At 35.8% G+C, this 12,476-nt stretch overlaps 1 protein-coding gene across 1 annotated transcript; it reads left to right on the top strand.

The window, feature by feature from the left end:
* The first annotated feature begins 346 nt into the window (after positions 1-346).
* On the top strand, positions 347-11,853 carry LOC120123301 (zinc finger CCCH domain-containing protein 37-like). The gene is made up of 12 exons (XM_039142218.1): positions 347-563; positions 1,301-1,548; positions 3,124-3,180; positions 3,279-3,356; positions 8,469-8,531; positions 8,627-8,821; positions 9,706-9,743; positions 9,835-9,881; positions 9,988-10,136; positions 10,939-10,992; positions 11,268-11,399; positions 11,560-11,853. The coding sequence occupies exons 1-12, from the start codon at positions 413-415 to the stop codon at positions 11,689-11,691; spliced, it is 1,344 nt and encodes a 447-aa protein (XP_038998149.1). The 5' UTR covers positions 347-412; the 3' UTR covers positions 11,692-11,853.
* The last annotated feature ends 623 nt before the right edge of the window (positions 11,854-12,476 follow it).

The following is a 12,476-nucleotide window of genomic DNA, read 5'->3' as shown; positions in this document are numbered from 1 at the left end:
TCCTTAATCCCTAAATTTTTCTCAAATCCACTTCACCCCATCTTGGCAAATTATTTGATGGATCAATTTGAGCTTCATTCTCAAATCCCAACAATTAGATACCTAAATGAGTCAAAAAATAATTTAAGCATCTATTCGTAAAATACAATATAGTTTAGACACTTATTTTAGTATTAAACCTTTAGTTTTTTTATAAATATTTTTTTAGAGTGTAATGGATTAATGGTGTGTTACCTGACCCACCGAGCGGCGTCACTGGTTGTTCCGGGGTGGCTTCGAAAATAATAGAGGAGGATATATGGTGAAAAAGAATATGGAATCCGTAGAATATATATAGTTACTTCAGACATCAAATTCAGCAGTGAGGGCACAATTATAATTTTGTGAATTAGGGTTAGTAGCAGTGGCCGAAATGGCCAACCGATTTTACGGTTACTCTTCCCCATCCCCTTCCACCTCCAATCTCCAACGCTATCTCGACGCCGACACCTCGACGCAGTCTCAGTCGCTTCACCAGCTCCACCCATCCGCCGCCGCCGCACTTATGAAACGCTCCTCTCAAGGTAACTGAACTTCCTTCAGATTATATACATCAACTGTTTCTTTTAACTTCAAGGATTGCATATACAAATCCGATTGTCATTTTTATTTCTTTCTTATTTATTGTGTTTTGAACGTTTTTCTTGTTACGAAACTACCGTCTTAGATGCCCGTTATTGGTTCTAAACATTGATGCTAAAGGTTAGCTTTAGCATTATCCTTTACTTGCCTTTCAAACTTTTAGTTTAACACTTGTTCTGCATACTAAATAATGTCTACGTCTTTGTCTTTGTGTGGTTTCTCTTCGATAGGTGCACTGATGATATTGTTATTGAGCTTATTCTGTACAAATGATTCTACTTTTAGATGTAACATGGTGTGAGATTTATTGCAATCTGGGAAGGAACCTGCAGGCTATTGGCCTGAATCAGCTTGTTCAAAATTTGATACCATTTTGTGTATGTAATTTTTTAGTACTAGTATTGTAAGTCATCTTGATCCTTGTTTAACTGTTAAACGACTTTGGGCATCTCCCAAGGACGGTAATTAACTCTGTATCTAGTCTAACTATGTTTCTGGAGTTCAGTAATATTTTTTTAATGAAAAGTTTAAAGTATTTGTAATTTTCTAACACTGTTATTTGGTATATAATTCCCAAACCATTATCTTCTTTATATAAAAGCACTTTTTATGTCCAACTTATATTATTAACATATATATATTTCATGTTTTTGTTGCATATAACTATTATGCACTATAGTTCTCTACCATCAGAATGTTTTGGATACCCAAAACACACTTGGGCAGCTTGAAGCTTGGTATTCTGCTAGCTCTTTAGTCAAGCGACCTAGATTGGAGAGTGCAAGCAATTTACCTATATATCCTCAAAGGCCAGGAGAAAAAGATTGTGCTCATTATATGCTCACAAGAACCTGTAAGTTTGGAGATAGCTGCAAATTTGATCATCCTATTTGGGTTCCCGAGGGTGGAATCCCATATTGGAAAGAGGTGACCATTTATTGCCATCTTTTTTGCTCCAATGATGATGAATCTTACAAGATTATGCCTATAAAAATTACTTTTATTTGGGTACAATATAAACATAACTATTTGAATGAAATTTATTTCCAACTTTTATACTTATCTTTTATTTTAATAAGTACTATTATATATGTACTATTATATATGTTCTATTTATCGGCTATAAAGTATATGATTGCTTCTTTTATGCCTGGATAAGCATATTTGATAGGCTTGTCTGGTTATTTTATAGTTTTACCAGTATTTAAAAGATTTTGTACCATTATAGCATTATGCTTGCATGTTTTATGAAATTCAATTACTATTCTAAATAATATCTAGTAACTAGGTAATAGATAAATGACCCATTTTTCTAGAATATCTCCAAATTTTCTACCTCTCTTCGAATTTTATGTTCCTATTATTATCGTAACTGAATTATTATTTAATATTACTTATTGATATTTTTTAGTTAATACCATACTAATTTGATTTTTTGTTATTTCTTGGAACTCCCAAGGTCCTGAACATTCTTCAGGCCTAAATGTATGTTTTTTTTTAAGATGATGGTCCAGTTTTGTAAGATAGAAAATTCATGTTTATGTATGTATGTATGTATATTTATATATGTGTATATATATCTTCATGACAGTGTTTTGAAATTTTGTCTAATATAATATTTTTAAAGAAATATGGAGTTCCAATATTTACTTGAGGTTTAAAAAATTTAAAGTATATCCAAAATTTTCATCCTTCTATTGCAACGATCTTCTATTTCTAATGGAATTCACCCCTTTCTGGAGTCAAAAGAGAGGCACAGCTATGCAAGAGTATTTTTTATCTCATTCAAATTCATTCAAACTTTGCAAGAACGAGGGTGGAAGAAAGCAAGCTACTTTTGGTGGCTCTTCTTGGGCATGCATATAGGAGTCAGTGTTTTGGGGTAACTGTTAATAAGGGCAACCTAGAATGATGGAATGCAGAACATGGGATTCTCCTTGGGGCCCTGCCTCAAGAATTTCTGTTAGCTTCTTTAAGGATGCTGAGACATTATCCGACTTCAACCCGAGAAAAATGTGGTAAAAGGGGCAGCTCTCGTATCTCCTACTATTTATGCATAATGTGTCTATTGTTGTCAGTTTCTCCTGCTAGATGTGTTCAATGTAGTGGAGGGAGAAATTGATACACTCTAGGGTTAATAACATTTCTTTTCTCAGATGTTTGGCTAAGTTTGATGGGCTATTTTGTCATAGCTTGTGGTTCTAAATTTCTGAACGGATACCAGTAGCATCTACTTCTTTTACTTCATTTTCTTCCTATTTGTGTATCTGATAATTGGGATATCGAATTGTTACTTTGCTTGACTTGCATACCTTTATGGACAAGTATTTCTTGGTTGTTCCAATTAAAGATACATTGTGATTTGTTGTACTTTTTTTTATTAAAAAAAGTTGTTTATTTCTCCTGAGGATACATCAATGTTTCTACTCTGGTATTGCCAAAACAGAAAGTTAGTTTACAGTATTATGATATGGTTTGATTTCCTTCTTCTTTTTGCTTTAGGCTCCCGTTCCTGCTGGTGAATCCCTCCCTGAGAGACCGGGAGAGCCAGATTGTCCTGTAAGCTGTGATTTGTATATTTCATGCTTTTAGTTTATTTAAATAAGCTGAACTTGAGTTCTTAAAATATTCAATTCCATTGCCTGTTTGATTTGCAGTATTTTATGAAAACGCAAAGATGCAAGTTTGGCTCGAATTGCAAGTTCAATCATCCAAAAGATAAACTGGATCCTTCTGTATGTTCCATTGATCCAGGTTTCCCTTACTTCGATGTTATTTTCTGTCAGAGATTAGTTACCTAAGTTAAGAAGATTGAGTTGGATTTATAAATATTCTATCTAGTTAGTATCCCTAAATCTAATGGATTTTTTTTATTACTAGAATTATTCTCTTACCTATTTTAGAAGTTACTTAAAACAAGACTTAGGCTTGTATATATAATTGTAAGTTTCCTACACGTGTAATAAGAGTGAATTACAGTAAAATTTATTGTTTTTGTCATGGTATCAGAGCTAGTCATTTTCGGGTGTTACTCTTCTTGTTGAGCGTTTTTTCATAGTTCTTAAGAGAGTATGACACCTGGTCAGGAAAATATAGGCGATACGGGTGATTTCAGTAGCACAGAAACTGCTTAAGGAGGCACAATGGGTGAGGGAAGCCACTCTAATTCGATAAGTGACTTACAAAACATACAAGCCGCTTATAGGTTAAATGGAAAAAACTACCTTAAGTGGTCACAACTGGTTCGGACTTTCCTAAAAGGGAGAGGTAAACTTAGTCATCTTCTCGGAACATGTCCAAAGGAAGAAGATCCCAGATATGAGGCTTGGGATGAACAAGACTCATTGGTTATGTCTTAGTTGTAGAATTCAATGGTGCCTAAAATTAATGACACCTGCATGTTTCTTGGAATAACCCAAGAGATATGGTAGGCTGTAAAACAAACCTATACTAAGGTTCGAGATGCTGCTCAGATTTATGAAATCAAGGGCAAAATTTCAGCCACTAAACAAGGAAGCAAATTTATAACAGAATATTCTAATATGTTGCAGAATTTATGGCAGGAAATGGACCACTATCAATGCATTCAGATGAAATGCAGTGAGGATGCAACAATCCTAAAAAGGTTTGTAGAAAAAGACAGGATTTATGTTTTTCTTGCTGGACTAAATGTAGAATTTGATGCAATAAGGGTCCAGATTCTAGGAAAAGAAGACTTGCCCTCACTAAATGAAATTATTGCTATCATTCGTGTTGGAGAAGGAAGAAGAGGAGTGATGGTGGTTGAAAATAATCAAGTAGAAAACTCATCCTTGGTTACTAGGGTTGTTTTTAGGGACCAAATCGTCTGGAGAAGCAGAATATTGAAGGCAGAGAAGGAACAAGGATTCCTTATGGTGTACTTACTGCAAAAAACATCGTCACACCAAAGAGAAATGCCGGAGGTTGTATGGAAAGCCTCAGACGACAAATAAAAACTTTACAGAGAAAGGAGGTTCAGCAAGAGGACAAAGCAGAGCTTATGCAACTAAGCATGTGACTAAGGAGTCTGATGAACAATCTGTTGAATTCAACCAGGAAGAAGTAGAAAAATTGAAGAACCTATTGGAATCCTTAGAAAAACCATCATTTGCAGGTACATGTAATTTAGTTTTCTCAGGTATATCTTCTTCCTCTTCTCAGAATTCTAATGCATTGGAATCATCTACCCACATACCTACCCAAAACTCCTGGGTAATTGACTCAGAAGCCACTGACCACATGACTAATTCTTCACTGAACTTCCTCACCTACATACCTTGCTCTAGTAACAAGAAAATCACAGTCAAATAATACTATGGTAACGGTTGTTGGCCAAGGAGATATTGCCATCAGTAAAAACCTGTTTCTTAAAAATTGTCTACATGTGCCAAAACTATTTACTACCCTTATCTCTATTCCAAAGCTTATCAAATACACTAACTGCAGTGTTTTATTTCATCCTACACAATGTATTTTTCAGGAGCAAGAAACGAAGAGGATGATTGGGCGTGCTAGGGAAATAAATGGCTTATACTACCTTGAAGACCTTTGTGGACTAGCTAGAGTTTTGAATACTCAATCATTGTCGTTTTTACCCGAATCTACAACCAATAAAAACCAAATTTGGCTACATCATTTTCGCCTTGGTCACTCAACTTTTAAACTCTTAAAAACTATGTTTCCCTCCTTGTGTAATTCCTTAAAGGTTGAAGAATTTCATTGTGAAGTTTGTGAATTTACAAAGCATAAACGTTCATCTTTTCCAGCAAGTAATAAACGAACCAACAGTCCCTTTACCCTTATCTACAATGATGTTTGGGGGCCTTCCACTATTCCTAACATAACTGGGGCTAGGTGGTTTGTAGACTATTGTACTCAGGTTACTTGTATTTATCAACTAAAACAGAAGTTTGATGTTACCTCTACCTTTAAAACCTTTTACACCGTGATCAAGACTCAGTTTGGGGCTGAAATAAAACGAATTAGATCAGACAATGTCAAGGACTACTTTAATAAAGCCATGTCTCCTTATTTCTTAGAAAGAGGTATTATACGAGTCTTCTTTTGTAAACACTCCCCAACATAATGGAGTAGCAGAAAGAAAGAATGGACATCTTCTTGCCATAACTAGAGCCTTTTTATTTCAAAACACTGTTCCTAAAAGGTTATGGGGAAACTTTGTTAACTGTCACTTACATGATAAACAAACCACCCACTAAAGTCCTTGAATCCCAAAGTCCATTTCAAACCCTTACAAAGTTCTTGCCAAATTTCAGTCCATCTCTTAACCTAAAACCAAGGGTATTTGGGTGTGTTACTTTTGTTCACATTCATTCTCAAGGCCGAGGGCAACTTGATTCAAGGGCATTGAAATGTATTTTTATTGGGTATTCCTCCACTCAAAAGGGCTACAAGTGCTACCACCCTCCTATAAGAAAATACTACACTTCTGTTGATGTCAATTTTGTGGAAAAAGAGAGTTATTTTACAGTTCCTTATCTTCAGGGGGAGATATCATTTAGGGAAGATAAGGATGCATATTTGTTTTTACTTCAGCCCCTTGTTGATTTTCCTACACCTACACCTATACCTATACATTCTACAGAAACACAACCTGCTTCTACTTCATCCTCTCCCCAGTCAGAACCTAGTACTCCTCAACCAAACATTAATACATCATAGCCCAATATTCAGGACACTACTTGTCCTCTAAGGGTCTATTCGAGGAAGAAGGCACCTATGTAGATTCAATCATCCCCTTCTTCTGCTCCTGCTCCTATACAATTTGAGGTACACTCTGAAACTCCTTTTTGGACAAAATGATGCTGAAAATACTATATCTGCTTCTGATTTTAAATTTCCCATTTCTATTAGAAAAGGAAAAAGAACTTGCACCGCCAAACATCCTATCTATTTGATTTTTACCTATAAAAACCTATCTCTCAATTACAGAACCTTCCTTACTAGCCTAAATGACATTACTATTCCTAAAACAATATTTGAGACATTAGAAAATGAGAATTGGAAAAAGGCTATGAAAAAGGAAATGGAGGCGCTGTAGAAAAATAAGACATGGGATTTAGTGAAGCTGCCAGAAGGGGGTAAAACAGTAGAATGCAGATGGGTATTTACTGTTAAGTATAAATCAGATGGTTCTCTAGAAAGGTATAAAGCAAGATTGGTGGCAAAGGGGTACTCTCAAACCTATGGAATTGACTATCTTGAAACCTTTGCCCCTGTTGCAAAGATGAACACAGTGAGGGTCCTACTGTCCTTAGCAGCTATTCAGGGATGGAATTTGCAGCAGTTTGACATGAAGAATGCTTTTTTGCATAGGGACCTTGAAGAAGAAGTTTACATGGATATTCCACCCGGATTTGATCCGAATACTAGACAGGCAGTGTGTAAGTTGAGAAAAGCTCTTTATGGACTAAAACAGTCCCCGAGAGCTTGGTTTGGGAGATTTACTAAAGTAATGCTAAAATAAGGCTTCAAACAGAGTCAAGGTGATCATACTCTGTTTGTGAAATACTCTCCTTCAGGGAGAGTAACTGCACTGTTGGTGTATGTAGAAGATATAATTGTTACAGGTAATGATTCTGAAGGAATTTTGAATTTAAAGAAGTGTCTTATAAAGGAGTTTGAAGTGAAGGACATAGGAAGATTAAAATACTTCCTTGGTATTGAGGTGGCTCACTCACAGCAAGGGATTTTTATATCTCAGTAGAAGTATACATTGGATTTGTTGAAGGAAACTGGAAAATTAGGAAGGAAACTGGTAGAAACTCCTATAGAAGTTAATCACAAGCTTGGAGACTCAAAGAAGGATGATATGGCAGTTGACAAAAGTTTTTTTTCAGATATTGGTGGGAGAACTTATCTATTTGTCACACACCAGACCATACATATCATATGTTGTTGGGGTTGTGAGCCAATTCATGCACAATCCCAAGGAATCACACCTAAGGGTTGTAGACCAAAATTTGCAGTTCTTGAAGGGTACACCAGACAAAGGAATTCTATTTAGAAGAGAGGGGAACTTGACTCTGGAAGCATACACGGAGGGAGGAACTCGACTTTGGAAGCATACACAGAGGTAGATTATGCAGGATCCATAATTGATAGAAGGTCAACCTCAGGCTATTGCACTTTCTTTGGAGGAAACTTAGTTACTTGGAAAAGCAAAAAACAGAATGTGGTGGCTAGATCAAGTGCAGAAGCTGAATTTCGAGCTATGGCATTGGGAATTTGTGAGTTATTATGGTTGAAGATTATTTTAGAAGACTTGAAGATAAAGTGGAATGGACCAATGAAACTCTACTGTGATAACAAGTTAGCAATCAACATTGCTCATAATCTAGTTCAACATGATAGAACAAAACATGTTGAAGTGGATAGACATTTCATAAAAGAGAAATTTGACAGTGGTCTGATCTATACTCCCTATGTGACCACTGAAGATCAAGTTGCAGACATACCAAGGGTCTACCTGGTAAGTATTTTCAGAAGTTAACAGGCAAGCTGAGTATGGAAGATATCCATGCTCCCAGCTTGAGGGGGAATGTCAGAGATTAGTTACCTAAGTTAAGAAGATTGAGTTAGATTTGTAAATATTCTATATAGTTAGTATCCCTAAATCTAAGGGATTCTTTTTATTACTAGAATTAGTCTCTTACCTAGTTTAGAAGTTACCTAAGATAAGGTTTAGGCTTGTATATATAGTTGTAAGTTTCTTACACGTTTAATAGGAGTGAATTACAGTAAAATTCATGGTTTCTGTCATTTTCATTTCTGATTCTATGACAACGTCATGATTCTTTTCTCAGGGTGATTCCGATAATGTACATGCATCTGATTTACCAGAAAGACCGTCTGAACCCCCATGTGCTGTAAGATATTTACCTCCTATGGTTGATTTCTTCTTGTATGATTAACACCAATTATGATTTTAAATTTGTTATCTTTGATCTTATAACTTTTGCAGTTCTACATGAAGACTGGAAATTGTAAATTTGGTGCAACTTGCAAATTCAACCACCCAAAAGATATCCAAGTACAGTTATCCATACAAAACAATGCCAACTGCGAGCAGAATGATACAGTCTCAAATATTGGGGGAATAACTGGAGACATTAAGCCGGCACTGTATTATAATTCCAAAGGACTTCCAATTAGACCGGTAATGTGTCTGCGTGCATTTGTTTTTCCTTTTTAATAAATAGTTGGTGCATCAGTGTTGTAGAATACATAGGGAAATAGATGAAATATTTAATAAACATATCAGAAATAGATTGAAATAACTTGGGATGAATAGAGGAAATCAGGCTGAAACAGAACACGGAGAAAGCAGAATGTAGTCAACAGGGGAAGAAAATCAAGATAACTCAAATATCCATCATCTGGAACCTGATTGAATAAAACTAAAATAACATAGGTATTAACTAAAATCCATAATAATATGCAAAATAGTGAAATGCCAAATATAGCTCTAATTGGAAATAACACAAAAATAATATGAGCTTTAAATGATGTATGTCATTCCCTTCTGAAGTAAAAGAACTTTATTGTAGAGAGAGAGTTAAAATGCAAATACTGTCTGCTTTAGAAAATCCATAAAGAGCAAAAATAAATGGCCTATCCAATGAATAATATAATACCTATAGATCTCGAGACACGAAGCAGCATGCACATCAAGAGTTCCTGCCACTTTGAAAAAGTGTGTGAACACTAGCAGATAAAAAAAATTGGTCAGAAGTTGAGAAGTTTCCTTAGAAGTTACCCTACTTTTGACATTAAAACAATGACTTACGTTCAAGTTATAAGGGAAGGCACTGTATAGGCATGGAGTTTAAGTAATGAGAGGAAGAAATGTGGGTAAATAGACTGACACTCAGTTTAATGAAATAGTCATGCATGACACAATCAATGACGTAAAATGTTTTAGTATTATCATTCATCTTAGTAAAGTTGAATCGATATGATTTTTCATATTTTTTTAATCTAATCCCAGCATGGAGATAAAGGTTTATGAAGCTCATGGATAATGTATCTTCTTTTTGACAGGATGAAGTAGATTGCCCATTCTACTTGAAAACAGGCAGGTATGTGTTAGCTTTCAGTCAAATTGTTTTATAATGAAATAAAGATGGTGTATTGTGCAAACTCTTAAATTTTCTAACTGTTCAATTTTAGTTGCAAGTATGGTTCGACTTGCCGCTACAATCATCCTGATAGGAATGGTATGTTAAATTCGATGTTTGTGGTTTTGAAGATATAATTATTTAAGTTTCTAAATGTTGCATTCAGTATTTGTTCCTCACAGTTCAATGTTGAGCTTTTGTGCAGCATTCATTCCTCCTGCAGCATTAGGTCATTCGCTTGTTGCGTCCGCAAGTAATCTGAACATTGGAGTTAATCCAGCTGCTTCTGTATATCAAACTATTGGCCCCAGATTAAGCCAGACAGTTATATTTGCACAGCAAACATTGCCAACGGTAATGAGAGATTTTATGTTTCTGCATGCAAAACTTTATGTTTCATGATAGCCCTCCACCTCTCTCCCTCCTGTCCCTTTCATATATCAACCTGCATGATTAGTGACAGAGGTTGGGCTTGAACTAGTATGACAAGTTTTAAACGGATATGGCTGTAAATGCCCATTGAATTTCTAGTTGCATGTACAACCATCACTGCCAATTTTTATGGGAGAGGCCCAACCTGTCCGAAAAACTTTTTCCTTGTAAAATTATGCTCAATATGAAAATAATTTCACTAGTGGATATTATTAATCAACATTTTTGGTAATATTTTCTCGAGGGTCAGGTCATCCTCTTACTACATTGTCACTTGTTTGCAAGTGTTTCTATTTCCTATGGCATAATGAGGCCAGTGCTAATTTCAATCTTATTGCAATTCCACCTGATTTTGCAATCTCATTGCAATACCATTTGGGGCTAGGTCACTGTCTCTTCCAAGGGCTATTACTTGTTTAGTCACTCATATGCCACATGCTTTTGTTCAAATTCATATCACCCAAGTTTCATTCCGTGTTCTGTGGTTTTGACTTTTGAGTTCCTGTAGCAGTGTAGCTACCTTGATTGTATTGGATTACCTTTATATACCAGTTTGCAAAATTTAGAGTAATCTTTACTCTTAAGCTTCAACCTTTCCTCCTACATTTGCCAAATTTTCTGTACAATAATGCAAAAACTTTTCCTCTGTGGAGGTATTTTGCTTGATGTTTCTGAGTTTTTTCCCCCCCAGTGCTGATGCATATTATTTATTTACATATTGCAGCTGGCAGGCACTCCAACTGTGTATCCCCAGAGACCTGGACAAACTGAATGTGATGTGCGCATCAATCCATTATGTGTTCTAAGTTTTAATATGTGCTTTTTTTTATTGTTATTTTGAATTCCTTGTCATCCAATATTATTATGACTATCATGATGGTACTCATATGATTGATCTTGGATTAGAGCTGCACAATCTTTTGTGCCACAGTTCTCATATCAAGCATCCAAGTTACTTGGACATACTTTTGGCTCACTTTGTAATGACAAGCATTGCAGGAATCCCTACGCTTATTGATGACCTTCCCCCCATTTTATTTCTTTCCGTTGCAGTACTATATGAAAACCGGCGAATGTAAATTTGGAGAGAGATGCAAATTTCATCACCCTGTTGATCGGTTTGCAACCAATGAAGCTTCTCAGCAGGCTATTAAGCTCACACTTGCAGGATTACCTAGGAGAGAGGTTTGTTTTATTTTATTTACTAATGTCTTTACCACTAATTTTTTTTTTTTTTGCTTATAGGATTAATATTTGTCTAGGATGTCTTCTCCAAGCATAAAATTGTAGTTTTAGTGATTTTAGCTTCACAGATTCTATTGAAATAATTGGAATACCTTGACAGGGATCCATTCATTGTCCATACTACATGAAGACAGGGGCATGCAAGTACGGTGCAACGTGCAAATTTGATCACCCACCCCCTCGGGAGGTCATGAGTGCATTACAAGGAACATTCACAACAATGTCGGGGTGAGAAACATGACATGACAACACAGGTAGGAGAAGCTGGTTTTAAGATGGTTTTATGGGGCTTTCTGTATTAAGGGCATGATACTTTCCGGAAACAGAACTTCGGATGAGCAATATGAATGCAGCTAGGGTGGACTATGGCTTGCTTGTAGTTGTATTGCAGTTGGGGAATTTTATCTGTTCCAATTTGTAATTCAAGTGTTGGGTTGAAAGACTGATTTTAAACCATTTGCTCAATGACTTTAGAATGTCAATACAAAATCAAAAAATTTGAGAATAATAAGTTGGAATGAAAAGAAGTCTGAGGTTCTTACCAGACACAATGGCACACCCCTTTAGAGAACAACAAAATGGGTGCAAATGGGAGTAATTAAGTGGCCATTCTGTCTGAATAAATTATGAGACCTGCCATTGTTGCTGTCTGGCAATATCCAGAGCAAAGATTTTAACAACTAGCGATCCTCCAAAAGATTTTAAATTCTGATACAGCTAAATATTTTTGTGAATGATTTAAATTCATATTTTTAAAATTTTGTATCACTGACACAAGTTCTCGTGGTATGTCTTTTTTCATCTGACAACAAACTAATGTGGCGGTGGATATTCTACACTAGACACTATAGGGCCATGCGCAGAAGAAAACGATGCATTAGACCAAATTTGGACCATTATTTTACCGACGCGGACAGACACGTGGGGGCATCGGAGATGGGCGGCGACCCAACTACATAATTTTGGAGCGGCCAATATATAATCAAAAGCGTATTCCGACTGAAAATGACTAAAACT

This window comes from Hibiscus syriacus, unplaced genomic scaffold, assembly GCF_006381635.1.
Source record: "Hibiscus syriacus cultivar Baekdansim isolate YM2019G1 unplaced genomic scaffold, ASM638163v2 tig00110392_pilon, whole genome shotgun sequence".
NCBI classification, from domain to species: Eukaryota; Viridiplantae; Streptophyta; class Magnoliopsida; order Malvales; family Malvaceae; genus Hibiscus; species Hibiscus syriacus.
Note: the sequence above shows the minus strand (reverse complement) of the source record. Positions and strands in the feature narration are given on the sequence as shown.